This window comes from Chaetodon trifascialis, chromosome 7 (genome assembly GCF_039877785.1).
Source record: "Chaetodon trifascialis isolate fChaTrf1 chromosome 7, fChaTrf1.hap1, whole genome shotgun sequence".
Taxonomy (NCBI): domain Eukaryota; kingdom Metazoa; phylum Chordata; class Actinopteri; order Chaetodontiformes; family Chaetodontidae; genus Chaetodon; species Chaetodon trifascialis.
Window position 1 is genome coordinate 12,574,784 of NC_092062.1, and position 23,788 is coordinate 12,598,571.

At 43.7% G+C, this 23,788-nt stretch overlaps 1 protein-coding gene across 1 annotated transcript in view; it reads left to right on the forward strand.

Annotated features, from left to right (window-relative positions):
• The first annotated feature begins 2,098 nt into the window (after positions 1 to 2,098).
• LOC139333496 (RNA-binding motif, single-stranded-interacting protein 3-like) overlaps positions 2,099 to 23,788 on the forward strand; it is a 134,895-nt gene continuing 113,205 nt past the window's right edge. Inside the window, exon 1 of the mRNA XM_070965953.1 lies at positions 2,099 to 3,457. Coding sequence (XP_070822054.1) covers positions 3,383 to 3,457 — 75 coding nt within the window. The 5' untranslated portion in view covers positions 2,099 to 3,382. The remainder of the gene's footprint in view (positions 3,458 to 23,788) is intronic.

Here is a 23,788-nt window from a genome sequence, read left to right on the forward strand (position 1 = left end):
ACCTCCATTATATCAGGCTGAGCAACCATTTTATCTGATGACTAACTTGCTGCCTGTACTCCAGAGAAGGTCTGCCACAGAGAAACTGAAAACGTGCTATCACAAGGCTCTTCAGATGTGCTGTGTAAAAGCTACAGACGCTCTATAAACGAAATTCACGGTTAAACTGCGATAGCAACAAAGACAAAAATAGATTAGAGAAACAGAATATCTAATTAGAGCACTGCATAGCTAAAAATGATAACTGTATACAAATTACAGCACGTAATGTAATGCACTCCTGAAGACACACTTGTTTCAGTCTGCGGAATAATAAACTCAATTTGTCACATGGTTAACAAGGCGATACAGATGAAAAATGAAAATACAAGTGATTCATGGAGCCGAGTCCAGGCTCGCCTCCAGGCATGATGTTGCACTGTGTTATAGGTTACAACTCAGAGAGCTGCTGAGGTAAGACAAGACGAGTCAAGTAAAAAGTTTCCATTAGCTGGAAGCCCAATTAAGCCAATAGCAAAGTGACGGCCCTGTAGTTTCACAGTTGTTAATTGTATACTGTTATCATCAGTATACAGTTGTTAATTGTATACTGTATACTGTTATCATCAGTGCTGTACATAATGTTTGCCCACTTCTCAAATCTGGAGTAGCATTTACGCTCATCCCCCAGGACATTTATGCATACATAACACTAGTTAGTAAGTTGTGAGTGGGTTGCTGCCGATTTAATTGCCGTCCCTGCTCCTTATCTTGTCTGGCACGTGCTAATCTGCATCAAACATGTTTCATATTTTTGTTGGTGAGCAGTCAAACAAGCAGAATTGTCAGACGTCAAAATCACTTTGGAAAAATTTGAGATGCCTTGACGAAACAATGTGTTGTGGGCGCCTGGCCCGAATGTGCTGCTTGTATTTTTAATTTTACACAACAACCTTCTATATGCTGCACTGGACGATGTTCTATTGTATATCTCTGAGCCAAACATATCATTATTGTGTATTGTATAAGCTGACAGGAGAATGCTACAAAAATACAGGCAGACACATGGGCACAGTGACAAAAAGAAAAAACCTCTCTCAGACGGGCGCACAATAGCACAAACAAAGTGATGCGTTGCTGCACAGCCTGTAAAGTACTTTAATTGCCCACAAGGAATAAAGCCCTTATCTTAGAGGAGGGTTTTGCGTTTGGATTCTGTTCTCGTGCCCTTTTTTCCACTTTAGTGAACTTGCATTGTCTGCCAGCCCTTGTCTCTTTCACACACACACACACACACGCACACACACACACACACACACACACACACACACACACACACGCACACAGCTGCAGTCAGAGGGCAGAGCAGTCTTTTCATGCATGGCTCACTGTGCTTATGTAAGAGCACTACTTAAACCTGGTTACATCACATAGCAGGCAGCACTGTGTCAGTGGGTCACTGTGCCACGCAACCGCTGAACTACATACACACTCTATGTTGGGCCCTTCACTGGGCATGTGTGAATGGAGCGTCCCAGAGTGCACTGGGGTGCACATATTGGAGGGTCATTCATGCCTGATTGCATGCATGTATGTGCACACGTGTGTGTTGGTTACTCCAGCTGATTTTGACATGCCGTATGATAGAAAAGGGCTTTTAATAATAGCTAAGATAAAATGGAAAATGTAGCTATTATGTTGCTCAGTTTAAGTAATCCAAAGACAGCTTTTATTATGGAAAATGTGCCATTGCTGCGTCTATAGAGTGCCAGTAGGGGGGCCTCTCTGTTTCCAAATTCTGCTCCTTGTGTATCCTCTTCTCACCCTTTACCCCAGCTCCTGCTCTTCATACTCCCTCCCCAGCTCCGCCTTTCTGCCAGCAGAACAGCCCATCTCTGTCTCTCTTTCTCTCAGTTTCTATGTACGGCACACACACACACACACCCCGGGGCTGAACGAGGGCAGGACCAACCACTCCCACTGTTCTATAGTTCCATGAAAAACACAGAGGGAGAGAGACACCGAGAGAGAGGGAGAGAGAGAGAGAGGGAGGGGAGGAGCGAAGCTGCGCTGAAGCCGAGCCCCTCTATGCCTCAGCACGCAGAGTGGAGCAGACGGCAACAGCCACACAAATACACTCCCCTCTCAGTTACATGCACAGTCACACACATACCACACGCACACACACCGCCGCCGCCGCTGCTGCCGCCACTGCCACCACCACCACACACACACAGTGACGGCTGCCAGGCGCAGTGGGAAGCGAGCCGTCAGGGAGAAAGCTGGAGAAGAAAGAGAGGGATTGCAGAGGGGAAGAGAAGAAAAGAGAAGAGAGTTGGAGGAGGCACCTTGTGGATCAGAAGGGATTTTCCTCTGTGTGAGTGTGCGTCTGGATAAGGCTGCTTCTTCCTGAGCGTGAGGAGTTTTTACCGAGGCTTTTTCTTTTTTGCTCATCTTCCACGCCGGGCTCCAGCAATATCTACCTATCTATCCCCGGAGCTTAACAAAAGAAGGAGGGAGTGAGAGAGAGAGTGAGAAAAAAGGCAGTCACAGCTTCAGCTCCAGACCACCCTCTCTCCTCCTCCTCCTCCTCCTCCTCCTCCTCCCCCTCCTCCTCCTCCTCCTCTCCTCCTCTTCTCTCTCCAGCTCCACATCCATTTGTGAGTTCATTGCTGATTTAACTGTCTTGTGAGGATAGAGCGGAGGACGGCGTGTGTTCTCCAGGATACAGCCGAGCCCCCGGCGGGATCAGGGTCTCGTCTGGTGTGAGAGAGAGGGAGGAAGAACGAGACAGGGAAACGGATACGCGGGAAGAGAGAAAGAGACGGAGAGAGACAAGAGTAAGAGACACCGGAAAGCAAATTGAGGGGCATGTTCAGGGCAACAGAGAAGAAAAAGAGTGAGTCTGATTTTTAGAGCGGAGAGTGCAAGGAACTGGATCCCATCCATTCCTCCCTCCTCCTCCTCCTCCTCTTCTTCCCTCTCCTTTTAACCTCTCTCCATCCTGCTCTTCAATCCCCCCTATTGTTTCCTGTATTGCCTCCGACTATCCTTTCATATCTTCCTTTCCTCACCCTCCACCTCCTTCTCCCCCAGCCCCTTTTTTGCTGCCACTTCGGATTCTCTCTTTCCAGACTCATGGGAAGAATGGTTTTGTGAGGTTCCCGCTGAGCTCCCAGACAAGTAGACAGACTGTAGTTCCAAGTCCTATCTGCCCTTCCATCCTTCCCTTCCTCTGTGCATTTATCAAGCACACCTCAGCGAGAGGAGAGCGTTCTCTCTCTGCATCCTCCACTCTTGGAAGCAGTCATCTGAAGGATCCAGGCCAGCCCCTCGGAGTGAACGTACCCCACCTGCGAGCTTCTATCTCCAGCCTCCAGGACCTTCAGTTGATTCCAGCTACATGGGAAAACGTTTGGAGCAGCAGCCAATGTACCCCCACTACACCTACTACTACCCCCACTATCTCCAGACCAAGGTAGGATGGTCAGCGTGGATGACCTAATTTACCCCTCCAACTCGAAGGGAATGAACGTGTTTGTGTGTCGCAAAAACATGTCAGTTTTTCATCTTGTAACTGTCTCAAAGCCATCTCGCAACTCTACTTAACTAGATTTTCTCCATCTGCTGCCTCTTTATATCTCAAGTAATTCTTACTTAAATTATGTCATGTTCTTTAATCTACTGACCAGGCTGCGAAAAAAGGCTCTGATGCAGCATATTTTAGGAGTAAGACTGTGTTTTACCAAGCCAGGAAAAGACCAGAAATGACTGACTTCAGGTCCCATAGTGACTGCTCGAAAAGCACTGAGATAAATGCTGAAATAGCCTCACACGACAGCTTGCTAAATGGCACCATGTCCCCTCTCCCCCATCTGTCTCTGAGTGGGGAGTTATTGGGTTTTTCCGTTTCCATTCACACTGAGCGCTTGACCCCATCCTCCCCTCTCTGACCCCACCAGCTCCAAGTTCAAGTTCAGGGCATGAGGCCCACCCTTCCCTCAGTCCCTGTTTTCTCTCTTACTTTGTCCCACACACACACACACACACACACACACACACACACACACACACACACACACACACACACACACACACACACACACACCCTCTCTCCCCCTCCTTTCACTGGCTGTCCCCAACCTGTACTCACCCCTTCTAGCATGTTGTAGATACGATGGATGGAACCTGATTCACTTCTCCGATCAGCAGGAGTACAGAAAACTGAGCTCAGTCTTTTTCTTTGTTCTTTCAGTTTTATTCCAGTTCTGTTACTCACACGTAGCATACCTACACAGATCCACACACACAAGATATTAACCACTCTCAGCCTTCTACCACCAAGAAGAGGAAAATGGATATCTACGGCCTGATCGACTGCTTTTGCATCATATTGCCGTACCCGCCATTCCCTTTGTCTGCTCTGATTCATTTGTTTTTTTCTTTTGTGTGATAGTAAGTGTGAGGAGTTGGCAGGTTTGCTGCAATATTTAGTAAATGTGTACATGTCAGTAGGCAAGAGAGATGGAGAGAGAAGCAAAGATAAAAGTGTAGGAGTGGGATGCTCTGAGAATAGAGTGATCATGTTATTCAGTGGACACAGTGGGAAGTGTGGGAAGAACAGGTAAGAAAATTATTATCCATAGATAAAAATACCTTGAACCTTGAACCAAAAGACTGCATGATGCATTGCAGCCCATCAGTAGGATTTCTTTTCCTAGATTGCAATCCAAATGATTTAATACTGAGCATTCAGCCTATTTTCAATCTGATATTTCTGTTTGTCTTCTGCAGACAGCTGCATACTGCACACAAGACATACCTGAGAGCACCCGAATAGCTCTGCTCCTCCACACTTAGATGTTTTTCTTTATTTTTTCAGCAAAATGACAAACTGTGAAAATATAAATATCACTTGGAATTTCTAAACTACTGACCAAAAGTACCGCGCACCCTAAAAATAACATTTAAAACACTCACAGTTTGTACGATATCATATTTGTCATGTTGAAAGAAGCTGTTACTGCCGCCTCGCAAAACACAGAGTACAAGTGGATGACAATTACTGCACAGATGAAAGCTGGTGGAGACGCAGCGTATTGAGATCCAGTAAACACAGAATTACGATTTTTCTTTTTTTGGGAGGAGGGGGGCGTTAATATAACTGATACTGATCAAACAAAACATTGGCTAAAATAGCAATTTAGGTTTTGATGAAACAATCTTCTCAGTTTAGTTTAAGTGATTCAAGCACACACTATAAAACATTTCACTCATTGCCTTAAACATGAAAACTGTAGCAGCTACTCAGCGTTAGCCGAGAAAATAAAATGAATATTTCCAATTAACTGCGGGGTACATTTGTAGATGACGTGCAGATTGTATTTGCAGCATGCCGACAGCACAGACTTATCTGCTGATCTTGGAGCAGCACACATTCACATCTGGGAGCTGTCTGATAATTTTAAGAATGTGCTCATGATGAGCAAACAGAAGCTGGAAACTTAGTTGATGCACATCTGTGATTTGGGCGTGATAAACGTCTGCAGTGACCAGCGTTCCTTCTTGTTTGCTAATCTGGAGAAGTGAATGCATGTCTGCTACTGGAAAATATAAACCTTGTTTTTAAAGTTTCCTTTTAATGAAAGAAGCTTCAAAGATATATATGGTAATTGTCTTGTTTTTTCTTTAATTTATAGAAACAGAATTAATCCTCAGAAAATCATGCTTACAGAAACTTTGACAGCCAGTGTTTTTGGCAGCATTTTCACCCTTAATTTTGTGGCTACATTAATGCTGCATATTTACAAAAATAAATAAATGAAAAGTTATGATTGTATCAGTTTTATAACACTCAAAAGGGAACCTTGTTTAATTTTCCAGCAGCAACAAAGAAGCAGCATTCCTAAACAGCCTCCTCAGTAAATCCAGGAGCATCCGATAAAATGTTGTGATTTGTAGGTCCATTACGCAAGAAATGATGCTGTACTTTGCACCTGTATGTTAGATTAACTTCACCGTTTGATGCACGTCTGTCACACCTTTTATGTCACACTGCTGTCTCTTGTTCTATGATTTATCTCTATCAGTTCAAGGTCATCTAATTTCTCTCAAGTATCTGCAACAGGCATCTGGCCCAGACCATCACTTCGTTCCTTACGCTCCATCCATCCCTCCATCCCAGCAGCCCTCCCTCCCTCTGCTGTCAAGGTCAAATCAAATTGGATCCTACCTTCCCCAGTGTTTCCTCTCAGGCTGTGTGTGTGTGTGTGTGTGTGTGTGTGTGTGTGTGTGTGTGTGTGTGTGTGTGTGTGTGTGTGTGTGTGTGTGTGTTCGCATATACATTCATATATGAATAAAACCTGCATCCTGTATGTCGGTTTTGTATCCGTGACTGTACATGATCCGTCAATGCGGGTGTGAGGGTGAACTGAATACATTTGCTCATTTTTGTGTGTGGAAGTCTGTAAGTGCATGTGTGTATCCTGTGTTAATGTGGGTACGTGTCTCTGTGTGTGGGGCCACTGAACAGTGACCCCATCTCAGTGCAGCTTGGTGTCATTAAAGCTCTCTGGGTCCCAGAAGAACAGCCATGCATGTTTGTGTGAGTGCATACGTTCATGCTTGTGCATGTGTGTGTGTGTCAAAGGCCCCATAGACTAGCTAGATTATCCATCTATATGGACCTTGACAACAGCCAAGTGCTTGATCTGCCTTTGCTGATCTCTGACTTCAAGTATGAGGAGTGTGTGTGTGTGTGCACGCATGGGTGTGTGTGAAGGTCTGTGGGTGTGAATGTAGGTGTGCAGTTGGTTTTCAGGCTCTTTTCTTTGTTTACAATGGAGGAGACAAAGACTTAACCAGTTGTATTTATTGTGTGATCTCTTTTTAGCTCTTTCTCATACTTTCCATCTCTCTCTCTCTCTCTCTCTCTCTCTCTCTCTATGCCCCCCCCCCCCCCCCCCCCCCCCCACTGATCTGATTGGAGATGTAAATGGCCTCTTATTAATCTTGATTCCAGAGAGTGGAGGCTCTCTTCTTGTGGAAATCAATTGTGCGTGCGTGTGTGTGTGTGTGTGTGTGTGTGTGTGTGTGTGTGTGTGTGTGTGTGTGTGTGTGTGTGTGTGTGTGTGGTATATCTGCGCAGCCTTCACTGCTTTACAATAGCAATCTTCAAACGCACACACATGCACCACCTTCACACAAAGGCAGCTATGAAATGACTAGCTTAAACTAACAATGCTCAGCCAGATGACAGAGTGTGTGTAAATGTGCAGCTATTAAACAGAGAATTGCTCTTGCTCTGCCTCCATAATGGGCTATAGGTACAGTTAGCGTGCATTAGCAGGGGCAGGGAGGGACGGCATGCCCTCTTATGTGAGCCTTGTGGCCCTTAATCATGGCTGTAAGAGGGTTTGAGGGGATCAGTGCGAGGGTTAATGCCAAAGCACAGCTGCATTGTTGCATTCTCTGTGTGATTTGTTAAAATTTAACCACAGGATATATACAGTTGCTGGAGGGACAAGCTATAGCTCAAATCTGTCTCTCCTATGCACAGTCAATGTTTGAGATTTCCTTAAAAGCCTCTGTGAGCTAGTTTAAGTTGGCATATTGTTGATGCCCGCTATGTTGCTCAGAGGGCATGATTTAGTTATCATTTAGTCAGCATTTTTCTTACATTTTGCAGGAAATCCAGTCTGTGAAATCTCGAATTGGAGCAAGACAAATGATCTTAGCTTGTGATTGTTGCTGGTACTTTTTTGAGCGTTTTCCTGTGGTCGGGGTGGAATGTGTCATCACACCAAATGTCACACCAATAACAACAAAATCTGACTTGTTGCTTTTTTTAGAAGGGGAAAAGTGGCATTCGTGACATGCATGGCTGCTCGGTTCTGACGAGGCAAATGCCTGTTCCCACCACGAGGCTTCAGATAATCAGAAATTCTATTCGCAAACATTTTTTAGAAGTTTGATCAGTGGGACGCTTCTTTAGAGAAATCAGGCGCTCTTCCTTTTCTTTAGTTAAAATATACTCTAACTCTTGCAGTTCTATATATATTTATATGTGTGTGTGTGTGTGTGTGTGTGTGTTTATATATATATATATGTGTGTGTGTGTGTGTGTGTGTGTGTGAGTGTGTGTATATGTATGCATATATATGTGTTTGTATATATATATATATATATATATATAGAGAGAGAGAGAGAGAGAGATGTGCTAATGTATGAATGATATGATATGATGATATGATATGTCATATATATGTGTGTGTGTGTGTGTGTGTGTGTGTGTGTGTGTGTGTGTGTGTGTGTGTGTGTGTGTGTGTGTGTGTGTGTGAGTGTGTGTATATGTATGCATATATATGTGTTTGTATATATATATATATAGAGAGAGAGAGAGAGAGAGAGAGAGAGAAAGAGAGAGAGAGAGATGTGCTAATGTATGAATGATATGATATGATATGTCATCTACATATGCATTCATGGTGGTGCCTCTGAATTTAGTAGAGGTATTCAAGTTTTCTTTTAACCTTTTTAGCCTCAGATGATGATTGACTGAGTATGTGAATCTTTGATGATAATCGTCAAAAGCGAGATAAGAGAGAAGCTGAAAGGGGAAAAAAAAAAAAAAAATTTCACATTATCAACCAGCCGATCATTAGTCTGCTGCAGATCAGTGTGCTAATATGCTCAGTGGCACACGAGGAGCTTTAATTAGGGTAATGAGAAACAGCATTCAGCTGATATCAAAGTAATGACACATGCGGACACGCCCGGACATCTAAATAGAATATTCCATCCTTCAAAAATGAGCTTTTCACATTCAATTACTCTCTATAATGCGCTAGATAAATGTGGTCAGTGGTTGGCTTAGCTGTGATGAGTAAACATCATGAAGGCAGGTGGAAACGAGGGACGTGCACACGCTCAACATGGAGATACGCCTGTGTAAACATAAAGAGGACACCAAGAAAATGGATCAGCTCCGTCTTCCTGGCCCCTCTTTCCTACCACTTCCTTCCTTCCTCCCTTGTTTCCTTCCATGCCTCTGTTCCTCCTCTTGTCAAACATAAAGTACTTCGCCTTAGCAGGAACAGCGACCATAAATTATGCAGCACACATCTCACACACACATACAGAAAACTGAATAGCGTGAGTGTGTGTGTGTGTGTGTGTGTGCGCGCATGCATGTGTGTGTTGGGTGCAAAGTAAACAGAGGGTGTCGTGTTTATAGCGCAACATGTACTCTGCTCAGGCCCTGTTTCTCCTCACACATCTGCCTGCCTGCATCGGTTGTAGTTTTACAACTGACAATATTATCATGTGCCTGTTGTTTAAGACCCAGCTATTCAGTGTGGATCTCAGCTCTGCTCTTGATAGCATCATATGCAAATGTAGAGAAAAAGGTATAACCTTATGTTGCCTTCTTCTAATGCCCTACCCAACATTCTCACTCACTCCTTTCCTTGCTTTTTCTCTGCCTCTCTCTCTCTTTTCCTGCCTCTCCCACTGTGTTCTGGTCTCTCTCTCTCTCTCTCTCTCTCTCTCTCTCTCTCTCTCTCTCTCTCTCTCTCTCTCTCTCTCTCTCTCTCTCTCTCTCTCTCTCCTACCATCTGTTCTGTTTGCCGGGTCTGGGTAGTTTTTACTGCTTAAAAGGGACTCTCCTAACCACCCATATATGTCCATTTATTATTCTCCGTGGGCTGTTCTATTCTTGTCCCAGTACAGTAGTGGACGCTGACCAGTGCCCCGCTATGCTGAATAAGAGTGAAAAAGCTTCAGTGGGTCAGTGCATGCACGGAGGGGTGAGAGAGGCTCACCCCTGCCAGTTTTGTAATAGAAAATATGTGGAGGAGGCAGAGAGAAAAGGGAGGATAGATGAGAAAAAGGGATGTGAAGGAGAGTAGAGTGAGATATATCAAAAAGAGAACAGATGGCAGCAGCAAAAAAGAATTCAAAAGAAGAGAGAGAGAGATAGAGACCAAAGGGAAAGAGCGATGCAGTGAAGGAGACAGGAGTTGTAGGCTGGGTCAGAGAATAATGGTGCTGCTGCATTTTTAATAGTTGGCCACTTTGTAGCGACCCTTGTCTAATGGATTCTCTGCCTCTTAAAAGCTCCTGTCAGAGCCCTCTACCTCAAACAGCTACACCACAGAAATCACTGAGGGCTCCAATAGTCCCCAACACTTCCTGATAGAACGTCTGATCATCTAATATTGTCTGGCAGCAAACATAATTCCAGTTAGCACACAGATGTTTTCACAAACTACGTGTCGAGCTAATTTTGCTTACAGGCAGCGGCAGCTGAAATAGTGAGGGCTTCAAAAAATGACTCGCACTCACATCACAAAGCTCTGGCCGTCAGTGTGCCGGCCTTTAGTCGGCCATGCTAATTGGCTGGCAAAGACTTTATTGGTGGGAAGAAATGAGGGAGACAAAGAGCACTACCTCTAACTGTTAGCTGTTTTAAGTGTGCATGTTTAATTCAGTGCAGAGGGTACGGCCCCTGGTCGTGGAGCTGATCTAGTGACTGTAGATGGGAGATTCTGTCCAGGTTTTACTAACGCCAGTGTCTCTGCGTTGTATGGTCTGTGGCTTTCAGCTATACAGTGAACAGCAAATGTTCAGACACCTCGACTCCATTCGTTAACAGAACAGATTGAAAGATGAATCAGTTTCTAAAATGTTGGGGTTTAAGTAAATGTACTTGATTTTCAAGTGCATGTTTGGACATCATATTTTTTGCAGTGTGCTTGTGGCCCAGCAGTAAACAGTAATTGCATACAACTACAATAAGACAGTGTACTGTTGTCTAATTGTTCGTTGTCTGATCCAGAAGCTGCCCCTAATTCTCATCAAAATGTCATAATTACATTAAGATTTTTAGCATTTCTGTTGTATTTTACTTATTTTTATGTTGAATATAATTATGACAGCACTATCACCATCACGTGCAGGAGACAGAATTGTTTCTAAAAACTGGCCAAAACTTGCATGGGTCCAGACCTTTGAATCCAGAGTTAACTGATTCGTCTGTGACATGAAACTCATCGGATCATGTGAAAAAGCAGATGATCCAATTAGTGCCATGGGGAACTAACGATTAGCCAATCAGAGCCATGGGCGAGACTGTGCTGTAACTGAGACAATGTTTCTAAAATGGTTTCAGTTCACTTGAAGTTACGAAGTTCTCTCACCTCCAGGTTTCTGCAGAGTGCACAGTTCTTCATCGACCGCTTCATCCAAATGTAGCACTTTTCCTCTATTTGAGCAGTATTAGATGCAAGATTTTGTGTTTTTGCTGCATTTCCGTGTCTTGGCTAGCAATGTGGTGCAGAAGAAAAAGATGTGTGTGGGTTGGTGAAAAAAGATGTAATGTGTTGGGATTCTAGTCGATGTCGGTTTCAGTAATCTTAAGGCCTGTTCCCAGCTTAAGGATCATTAGCTGACCTGTGTGGGAGGCATTTAAACCTGCTGACCCACGATAACCCTTTGTCATGCTGCATGTGGGCACGGGACATGAGCCAGGAAGTGCATCACACATGGGCAGATGTTGTCTGAATGTGCTGCACCTACACCTCCATACAGTCACATATATTGACATTATGAATTTCATTATCTCCTCATTGCAAATAAGTTGATCCAGTATAATTAGGATCCTTGTTTTTTTTCTAGATGAACAAAATAATATTTTTAATGAACACCGGCTATGTTATGCTACACCTCTAGTTCAGACTTAACAATTAATCGTGTCTAATGAATTTAACATTTAATTAGCGCATCATTTCTTATGCACATTCATTCAACCATTTTCTAAACTGCTTATCCTGTTCAGGGTCGTCTGGGGTTAAACATGTTGGAGGAAAAAAAAAAAATTATAAAGCTGATGATTCAATTCTTTTCATATAAGGAAATGAAAATCACAGTTTGACTGTCTCTTGTTTCTCAAATACGGCGATCCTTTGTGTTCACAGGCGGAATATATTTATGCAAATGAAATATTAATCTCTGACACACCATCATTATTTGCATACATTCTCTGCATTAAATACATGATGTCATTATTACTATCAGCGTGGGGATTTGGTCGGAGCGGTTCTTCTTCTCATTTGGTGCGAGGTGGTGGGATGTCGGGGTTTTGTGCATTGGTGGGCGAGTGATCCCTACACCAGGGACCAGAGAGATAATTGAAAGAATGGCCTGAGGGATTTTCCCCCATATGTTGTTCCTTTTCCTAGTTAGCTGTTGCTTCTTTCTTTCTCTCTCTCTCTCTCTCTCGCTCTTCTCATTGTATCTTTCACTATTCTTGTCTCAGGGCAGTGCAGGTTAGAGTCGTTAAAGGAAAATTCCACCTTTGAATACCTTTCATTACCACACTTAATGTGAATCGATCCGTCCCCTTAAACACATTCCAGTCATTTTGTCATTTACTCATCTCTCTTCAGCTTCTTCAGTGTCTTTACATTTCACAGAATGCCTTTTAAGATCCTCCAAAGAGCTGAATCCAGCCATTTGTGGAGAGCGGGGAGACTAATAAGGGTAGTGATAGCTGTAGTAAAGAGAGTCTGAATTTTCAGCGGAGCAAATGTGAAAAGACTCCACTGATTATCTTTTGCGACACATCTTGCAAAAAAATCTCAACCAGTGTCTTTAGCGAGGCTGTCACCACTTGTGGACTTAATGGCGTGAGCCTGTAATATTTCTGTCCTTCTCTGGCAGTTGACAGGCCACTCCTGGTCTCAGCAAACAGTCAGGTGTAGCAACAGTAATGACTGACGTCTGTATAAATCTGTCGCACACATTATATGCGTTTCATTTCACACACACATTATAGTTTCCTTGACATCTTGAAAAGGCTAAATGTTCTTCTCCTTTCAGGAGCAAAGATCTTGCAAAGCCTTTTCCACTGCAAACCTTCAGTCTCGTATGTATTCATGAAACAATGGAGCTTCCCAGCATTGTTACAAAGTAAAGAGAGGAATGTAAGCACAGTTAATGGGGGAATACAATTAAAGCACAGTGTGGCCTGATTGTGTATGTTACATCCATGTAGTGTTGTGCTGGTGTTATCAGTGGGTGAAATCTGACTCTGACTCAACAGCAGGACTCCCCTTAACCCTTTGTGGCTACTATAAATCCGTCTTTAGCTTATGCTTGGATTTTAACTGTGGATTGTCTATTTCTAAAAATAATTCCTGTTCTCTATTTATTTTTCAGATTTTATTAAGTTGTTACCACACACTTTCATCGATATTAAAGAATAACAATAGTGAGAAATCACAGTTTCTCTGGATGAGAAGTATGAAACCCCATCAAACCTCAGGATAATATTCAACCCCAGCACACTCTCCACCTTCTCCGTGATACTCCACTGTCTCACCTTACTGCCTGCTCACCACTGATAGCGATTAAATCCGTGTCACTTAAGAGTACTTATAAGTACACAGGATGCATTTTTTGTGTCCAGCAGCACCCGTTGGACAACCCCAAGCGTGAACAAACTCTGGAGCTCGACCTCTGTGCTCTTTCTTTCTCGGTCAGAGGGGAACATACAGTATAAAGTAAACGCAGTTAAACTCTATAAAAGTGCCACAGTGTTTGCCCTTACAGACACTTTTAGCTGGGTTACAGACACACTCTTGTCCCTGAGCCAGAGGTGGCTGGCCAGTCCAAACATCTCCTATTCCCTGCTAATGAAATCCTGAATAAAACCCTCCCTGCTTGGCTTGATCCCTCACACACACACACACACACACACACACACACACACACACACACACACACACACACACACACACACGATTGCACAAGTAAACACACAAACACAGACACCCACTCTCCAGGGTTCTGCTATACACGCACGCACACACACACACTCACAGAACCCCTGCAGTCTCAGCCAGGGATTATCCTAGGAAAACACTCCTTTTGTTGGGCCCCAGTCAAATTACTTTTCAAGCTGTCTATGTAACTGTGTGTGTGTGTGTGTGTGTGTGTGTGTGTGTGTGTGTGTGTGTGTGTGTGGGTGGGGGGGGGGGGGGGGGGGGGCATGGCAGTCCAAACATGATTGCTGATTGCAGGGAGCACATCCAAAGTGAACGGTCACTAATGACACTTGAAAGTAAGCTGTTTATATTGCCCTCAGTGTGTGTGTGTGTGTGTGTGTGTGTGTGTGTGTGTGTGTGTGTGTGTGTGTGTGTTGTGATTGTGTGTGTGTGTGTGCGTGTGTGTGTGTGTGTGTGTGTGTGTGTGTGTCTACTCATATGCCAATGATTTTCTAAAGATAGTATAACACCAAATCACCATGTTGTGCTGTCTGTTGGCCGGCCGTTCTTGTGATTGTGACATTTTAACTTGATATGACATTTCTGAATAAATACTCTGATACTTCTAAACAAGAGCACGGTTAAAGCTGCACTTCCTGTCAGCCTGCTGCTCCTGGGACTCCAGCCTTTCTGAAAAAAATATTTGGGAAGTTTTGCACAACTATTTCAAGGCTGTCCTCAGCAGAGGAACAACAGCGTTGGTTGTTCAAACACAGGGTAACCTCATAATAAATGTTTTCTTCTGCAAGTGGATGGTTGGCATCCTCCTCCCACTCTACTTTCTTTTAACCATGAGGCTGACCTTTCTCTAATCTTAACCAAGTAGGTTAGTGGCCTGACCATAACCAAAACTAAACCACAAGGGTGACAGATCAGGAAAATACTCATATGTGTTGTTTTTTGGAACAGTGGTTTGTCTGACTTTTATGCTCTTTAGGTATGAGGATTTGCTGACTGAAGCAGTAAACATAGAATTCCTCTGTAATGACTGCCAATGTATATTCATACTTTTGCTCAGTGGATAATTATTTTCTGGGGTACCGACTCTCAGGCTGGCCAGTGGCCAACCCAGTTGACTGTGCACAGATTGTTAAGCTACATTCAGCTTCTATTCATTCACACCACCGGCTCTCCTCAGAGACTACCAGTCTTCTTCAAAGTCGCGTGAGATGTGTGCAAGCATGTTTCAGTGTATGACTGCCTGTGTGTGTGTGCGTGCACGAGAGTATTTGTATACACATGTGAGATTTGGGTTTGTGCTTGTGCCTGAGACACAGAGATGAGGCGAGAGTGCCAAAGCGAGAGATAAACAGAGACTAACAACGAAGGAGGAGAAGTGGAGCGCGTGCACGTCTGCTCGTGCGCATGTGTACGTGTGTGTGTCGAGGGTGCGAACTAGCTTTGTAGCTCTCAGTGAAGTGTTGATTTAAGTGGAAGTGGAGGGAGGAGATGGGATAAAAGGCCTGACTAGATTAGGCTGGCACACAGTACTGAGGCGTGCTGTACAGCCTGGCCTTTCAGCGCACTCTGCGCTGAGCGTGTGTGTGTGTCTGTGTGAGAGAGTGGTACTTGTGTGACAGCATTGAGGACGCTCGAATGAGGTTTGTGTGTGCAACTTTTGGATGTGGTTACTCTGCTGCTGATATTGGTGCAGCTGTACAATAAAGCAGCAGATTAGCAGAGCCACCGCAGCCGCTATAGCAGAACTGAGAGTCACTGTTCTGACACCTCAGCAATATTCTGTGCTGGACATCGTGTATTTTACCACTGTGGAGGGGAGGTATGGAGGTTTTATAGTGCCATCCACCGTTCTTCATATCCCAGATTCTTTATCTCTGTGAAGGAGATGGGAAACAGATAAGACCTCGCAGCTGTGTTTTTCATCTTTATTTCTTTTAATATAATTATAACCTCGCAGTTTCTGCCAGTGGGAGGCTGAATTACTGCATATTCAAGCTCCTCCACCCAGACACCCAACTGTTTAAAGTCAAGGTAGTCTCCAACAATAATAGTTCATTGGCTAAGTCGCTCGCAGAACTGTCTTTCCATGTTAGTCTCTCTGTGTGTAGGAGCCTGACAGTTGAGGGTAAAAATAACATTTAAAGTGGTTTTAAACGCTTGAGGTGTGCTTGATTTAACTTGAACAGACAACATAACGGCTTCAAAAGTGGTAACGCTGCTCGTAAAATTTGACAAGTCGTCTGCCCTCGCGCTTTTTCAAATATTGAATATGTATTCCACTGCTCTTTAGCCAAGCTTTAAAGAGCACCAGAAGCTCTCTTATTACTGGCAAGGTGTTTGTGCATTAAGGTGAAACAGTCATTGGGCCTTAACTGCTAACAAAACGGTGCTTGAAACACAGTTGAATGAGTAGGAGTCTCATTTTGGCAACAGCGAGGTGAGAGTTAACTGAAGCCACTGCTAAATAGTTCATACTGTAATAATTCATTTTCTCTTTGGCCTCTGTTCAGTGCTGCTCCAACTGCACCACCATGCTGTCACTTGTGCTGAACCATCCAATGAGACAGAGACATTAGTCTGCTACGTGTAGTACAGCAGCAATCTGCATATTTCATTGATTTAACTTCCTGTATGAATAATTGATACCCTGGGAGGCAGCATCTCCATGTGCATGTATACTGACATCATTGTATGCACATGCTCAGTTGTCTGGCTGCGTATATAGTGCATGGCTGACATGTGCATTTCTAGACTCAGCATGTGTGTACATACATTGCATTTGTGTTTGCCATGTTGACGTTCATTAAAACACACTTTGGGCATGAAGAAGATGTAGTTGTATGCAGTGTGGACTACAGGGCATCAGCACTGCAGTACATTAAGAGGACCCTCTTATCAAAGCTTGACATTGTTCTTCGACTTTGTATATTTGTGTCCGTGGGTGTTTCTGAGGGTTCCTGCTGTTGTTTGTGCTGATTTTGGGTTGACCTTTGACTCAGGCTGCCTGACTCCTTCCAACACTGTTGAAGTTGGCTGAGCTGCTCTGGATTTCCCAAACTGTCCTAATACAAAAATCACAGTATTGTGTAATTGTCATTTCCTCATAATCTGTCTTCATCTCTTCTTCCTGTTGTTATTTACTTTGGTCCCCTCTCTCAATGCCTTGAGGTGCAATGATATGGGTCGACCTCTGCGGAACAAATACGCCCCTTGTTGTCGAGAAATCCTGAAAGAATGCATTAGAATTACAATGTAAACAAGCGATCTATTGACCAAAAGCAGCGTGAATCCTTTTTGTTTCAGTGAATGTTTGCACTGGCAGCAGTCAGATTTTATTGTCCCCCTGGATAAGCAGCAGCAGATATATACAGTTACATAAAACATACATAGAAGCTGATGTATGGACAATTCCACTTTAATAGCTTTATCACAATTCCATTATTTTAACTTTCTGGGCAGCAGTGTATCCTGAATCCTAAATGTGATGTATAGCAAGTATTTGTATGTAATAAAATCATGTACACACACACACACACACACACACACACACACACACACACACTGTCAGCTGCTCGATTAGATGCAGGGAAGGCTCTGACTACAACAGGAGGGGCGGTGCACCGCTGTGACAGAAAGTACTAACCGTCGCACTCTTACCAATACCAACCCTAGAATTATCCTCTCAGCAGAGGTCTCTCTCAGTCCTCCCCATCTCTCTCAAGAAGAAATCAATGATGTGGGGGATACTTCAGCCAGTACGGTGGCAGACCCACCTGCCTACATACATATAATAACTGGAGATTATTTTTTGCTCCTTAGAGAATAAAAAGAGCGTGCAGAGGTAATGCAGTGATATCGCTTTCAGTCTGACGGATTGAACATGCTGAACGGGCCCAGTTTGCCATCAGCTTCTCCTCCAATATTTGGAGTGTCCAAAGTCCCACATTTTTTACAGTAGTTTTGTGTTGTGCATGCTAAAATGATCATGGCGATAACTGAATTGTATACTTTAGATTTACATTATCCCAGAAGCACCATAGTGGATTAGATACTAAGAAGGCAGAGGTGAAACTGCAGCCAATCTTATTACACTGCAGTAAATTGATCCAAAGGATTATTTTCAAAAAGTCAATGTATTCCACTAATGGATATCTCTTGTTGTGAGGTGCTGTGACTGTGACTGAGTACTGTCCAGAACCGAATCTGCTTCCTAAGAGGGGGGTACATTTAGCGGCAGGAAAAGTAAGGAAGTAGCAGAAGCGTGTACAACTGATAATACTGTGAAAACTCTGTTCGGTATCCATACGTGCAGCCGGATTGCTCTCACAGACGCACTGCAGTGAGTGCAGCAGCACACTGTACACATGGCGGTGTTGGTTACAGGCTCGAGGAAGCATCAGATGGATCGTACATCCACAGAGGGTGCGAGGTCAAATAAGTTACAGCACAACAGCAGAGGAGAGGCAGAGGAAATAAATGAGAAGGTCAAAGTGAAGGGGGACGAAGAGACAGATAAGGCTGGGAGGAGAAGAAGGGGGACAGGGGGAAACATGAAGAGCGCCTATAATAAATGCATAAGTGGAGAGTTGTTTGGTGTAGGAATCTCCTCCTGATCCAAGTGGATCCAGCAGAGTCAGTTGCTAACATGAACACTGGAAAATGAAAATGGAACTTTTGCTAATCCACGTCACTTTCCCATCGTGCATCATGTATTCTCTTCACTGTTCATCCCTGCTCTCTGCAAATTCTCCTTTGACCTCTCTTTCTCTAGATTGGATAAACGTAAAATTAGGAAATTATACACTCGATAACGCGAGAGAAAATGGAGTCAGGCACAACATTGTGTCCTACAGAGAGCTGAAAGATGGTCATACAGATTTCAAAACATACAATCTGGACTTCACAACAGTCAGTCGGAGAGAAGAAGTCCCAGTGAATTACAGATTGAGTGGCAAAGCCAGACAGAAGGGAAACGGGGCTGACAAAAGTGGAGAGGCAAAACAAAGACAAAGCAACATAAGCAGACTCTTGCTTTCTTCCAAAGTACAGCCACAAGCTGTTGGTCTCAGTCTGCCAACCTAGCTCAACTTCCTAGCCATAGATAAGCTGTGTGTGTGTGTGAGTGAGTGTGTGTGTGTGTGTGTGCGTGTGTGTGTACATAATTCATAAGCATAGCCAAATCAAGATCTAGAGATTATCATGACCAGTGGCACAGAGGAGGAAAGGAGAGTGGAAGAATAGGAACAGAAGAGAGGAAGAAAAGTGGCCGTATGGGGAAAAATAGTTTGCGAGGATTCACAAGTGCAATTACAGGTTCCGGAGCACGCACTCGTTTATATTCACCCCACACGTACCTGTGTGCACCGGCATGTGTTCACATACGTGTTCGCACAGGCTTCCTGCGTATAACCCTCTTCTCCCTGTTTCTCTATCTCCTTTCAATGGCTCCCTCCCTCCCTCTTTTACTTTCAAGGAAGGGTAATCCCTCTTGTAGCTAATGTGCTGTGACATTTCATGGTACAATAGGATTTGGGAGACACTATGTATTCTCGTGGTGCCGGAGTCTGGCTGATAACCTCGTTGTCTGGGTGATTTTGGACTGTAGCAACTGTTGGACTAGTTTTTATCTCGCTTTGGAAATCTAATTCTCAAGGTGGAAATGCAGTTCACAATAATGCAGACTCTGAGGTGACACTTCTGGAGTTAGTGGTAAACCACGTTCACTGCATACGGTCACACAACATCTCAAATTCTTTTTTTGGGGGGGGATTAGTTAGATCTGATTAATAGATTTAGCGTGGCATCAGCTGCCGTGAGCGGTTCATGTTTTTCTGAGCGGTGATGCAGGTGAAGGTTTGACACAGAATAGTAACATCAACACATATACAGAAAAGTCAAAAACAAACCTTTTGACCACATTCAGTTGGAAGTTCGCTTTAGAAACTGTAGCTTTTCATATTTATGTTTTTATTCATTTTTCTGTCAAACCAGATTATTCCTTTTTTCAAGTACTTACGCCATAATAATGGCCCACATAGTTCTCTGTACAATACAACTACAGGTGCTCCAGTAGTTGCTATAACTCATCAAGGCGAAAAGAAAGTCTTACAATAGGACAGAGTGTCTCAATTTTATATTAAGGCAGAGTCTGGGGGTATGAGAGGTGATATGATACAGATAGCACTGTTTCCCTTTGGATCAGCTGAAGGCTGAAGTGCTTATCTCACCAACAGAGCTGATGTGTGAGCATAGGATATGGGGGTGGTAAATGTGCTCATCTAGCTTCAGGCGCAGATATAATGCTGCCAGAGTGCCTGCAGCTGGACAGCGCTTAGTGACGGCAAAGTTGGATGGGATAAATCTCAAATACGTTGCACGACCATTATTGTGGATTATTCTTCCAGTTTGCTCTCATCCTTTTAACTTTGTATCCTTTGATTCAGCATCCCATCAGTGGTCCCTTGTACTGCACTATGGGGCGCCGGCACCTTGTCCTGAGAGGCATCTTTCGGACTTACAAGCAGACAAAACTCTGAACACAATTTGCTTTTCAACACACGACCAAAGCAGTTTACATGTGTGTCTACGTACAGAGGCATGCACTGGACTTATTTTACTTTTCTCTTGTTGAAAACTTCATTGTGCTTTCACTGATAAAATTTGATGCACACTTGCTGTACAAACTTCTTTTAAAGCTTTTTCAAAGAACATTTTCATTGTCCCCACTGACACTGTGCAGATTTAAAATGACAAAAAGGCTTTGAATAAGTCATGTTGGCGCAGAGAGGGCTACACCGAACAGGCTCTTACTGTAATAAAAAATAAGAAGAAATTGTGGTAATGAGGCTATCACATGCCAATAACGACTTGCCCTGCGCATTGGATCCTGATTATTCAAACTGCAGTCCTGAAAAGGCAAAACTCGATTCACGACCCTTCATCTTCCCCTGTGCCAAGTCGAGCCTTAAATCATCAAATGAACGACTTTAATCCGAGTCACGCGAAAGCCGCCGATGCCGCACAGAACGTCTTCCTCAGCTAAATGCAGATTACAACCGAAGTGAGCCGAGTGTATATCTAGGTAACAACCGTGCGAGGGGACTAACGTCTTGTCGTTTTGATTTGCCACAAGATTTGTTTTGAGAGCATGACAGCGAGCGTGAGACAGATAGAAGCGGCGTGTCACGCCCAGATTCATGAGACGGGGGGTTGGCAGGCCTGCTTCTGCTGTTTTGGCTGACTGTGTTATACCTGGAGGGAACTCTGTGCTGCCGCCGCTACACTGTAGCCAATTTAGCTGGAGCACAGCTGCTAAGAGGCTCCCCGAGGTGTGTGTGTATGTGTGTTTCAGGATTAAGCCACAGCACCAATTAAAGCCTCAGACTGGATTTTTAAAGGATAAATTATTAACAGCAGAAGTGACCTCTCTGGTGGCCTTTCCGCCGTCCTCCACCGTTCTCTTCTGCTCTGCTCTCCAACCTTCCTCCACTTTCATCACACTCTCTCTTTTCCTTCGCTCTCCTCTGTTGTTATTCTCTGCAGGACCCTTCGTTTTGCTATTTACCACTCGGTCTTGATGTCCCCGGTACAATCTCTACAGAACTACAGAACATTATGGATGGATACGCCCCGTATAGTTTAGAATTTAAAGAAAAAAACAAGCCCGGTTGTATTTTCGGAGTGTCGTTTAAGTCGCGGTTCAGATCCTCATCTTCTCACCGAACAGAAGAGAAGGACGGCGAAAGATAGCAATACGTCCTACCAGGAAAGCATATTCAAGATTCCTCTCTGTTCGCTCCATTGCCTCCCCATAACTTACGCCTGCTCAGTGTGATATTTCTGTTTCAAGATGTGCTTTCCTTCGCTGAATACTTTTGTATATTTATGCCTCCAGGATACAGTTGGGCTTGATTGTTGCTTTGTGCAGCTGCATTCCCCCTTTTCTCCCTGTGCTCAATAGCAAAAGCATGTTAGCCGGTAATGGATACTTTTAACCTTTTCCAGGTAATTTGATCAGGCCTTTAAATCAATCCAAGTGCACGCACACACACTGTCTGATCGGTGAATGCATCGAGCGCTGCTGTCATTGTTCAGCCATTGTTTTTTAAACGGCCGAACCATGTCTTTTTTTTTTCTTTCTGATTTTGGTTCAATACTGGAGTCTGAATTATAAATGTGAGCTGCTGTGTATCATCTCCCACAGGGACAGAAGAGGAGTGAGAGTTGAAATTGGTTAGAGTTCTAAATGTGTTTAACATCCAGGTGGCTTCATGGTGTCATTCAGGGTTCTAGCAAATGGAATTTCCGATGGAAAATAGTGCGGCATCCCCTCACTAACACTACTGGTCCAGTTGCTCGTCATAATCCAGATGCAATATGTTTTGGCAGTTGACTAACCCTAACCCTATTAACGTACTGTTGGAACGCAGCGCATAGAATAGAGATCCTGAGCTTCATTTGAACAGTGGAGGTGCGTTTTTGAATGAAAGCGTTTTGAAATGAAAGCCAATTATTGGGTCTGATTGTTCACTGTGTGTGTTATGCGTTTCTGTCTGCCACATTCCTCTTACACGTTTCTGTCTAATCTTCCACCTGAGAAATACAAAAAGTAATGATTTGACTGAGCTCTACCTTTGTTATTATGCCCTATTATGGATTTTCCCTCTAGATATCCTCAGGTCATCATCTGATCTCAGTCAGCGGGCTTGGATTCCGCTCAATACGTTCATACACTCTGATCTCTCCCTCCATCCCTCCGTCCCTCTCTCATTCTAGCCCTCGCCCTTCTTCTCTCTCTCCTTGAATATTTGCTCCTCTCAGATTTGATGAAGGAATTTAATTAGAGCAGAGAGAGAGAAACAGGAAGGAACAAGGGACACGGTGGAGGAAGGAAGCAGAGTAATAATGAATGGTCAGTGACCCTGAGAGCAGACAAGGAAAAGATAAGTGTGTTTAAATCAGACGTGGTCGATCTGAAGGAGAGAGGCATATTGAACATTGTTACTACATCAGACAAGGCTGTATAACGATATAGTGGTGCATCGACGCTGCAACATTGCTTCACTTACAAGTGAAATTACCGGTAAACCCTGAAGCGCTCATGCAGGATCACATGAGTTGACGGCCACTGCGCCGTCACATGTCTTATAATTTTGCATTCTGTTTGCTGCCACAGCTCAGTGAGATGACCTTTAACAGGAGTTTACAGTTTTTTCATATGACTTCCATTACGTGGGGTAGAATACATCAACCTTGGGTTTATTTTACAGGACAGCTCAGCTGCGTCCTGTTGTTGAATGCCAACACACATCCTACGATTGTAGGGAGATGGATGCATATGTAGAAATTTGCAAATTCTCACTGTAAAACTGTATAAGAATTGAAATATTTAATCATCTGATAGCTTTAAATATAACAGTTTTTCTTCAGGCCTCACTGAGATGCTAACATGGCTGTAGACTCTTGGTCTTGTTATAACTTACAGGTTCATCTAAAGTTTCATTTCTGTTTTGAAGGAGTGATCTGCAACATGAGGTTCAGCTGCACTTTTCCCTTTTTGATTTCTTTGATTCTTTTTTACCCTTTTTAATATTTCGTTGGTGCATGCGTGTGTGTGCATGTTAGGGTACCACCTTGGAAGTGCGATGGTTAATTTCGAGGGGTCTTTCCTGGTACACAATATATTTGAACAGCAATATTAACCAGTGTGAGGTACTCTAATATAGAGTTGCAGTGACATTACTGTGCTTTTTCATAACTTCCACCTCTGCAACAGACTTTCACAACACACAGTCTATTCACCGACTCCTCATATTATTGCTAAGCTGCCTGTTCCAGTTAACATTCACGTTTCTGTTGGCTCATGTGCCCACATAACACACTGTATGTCACGACCTGTGATGTCGCTACACTTAGAATAGAGACACCCCCCCCCCCCCCCCCAACATACAAGTACACACACACCTGCCAATTGCTATCTTTCCAGTTTCACATTGTTGCTGTGAGAAGATGAACCCGACACA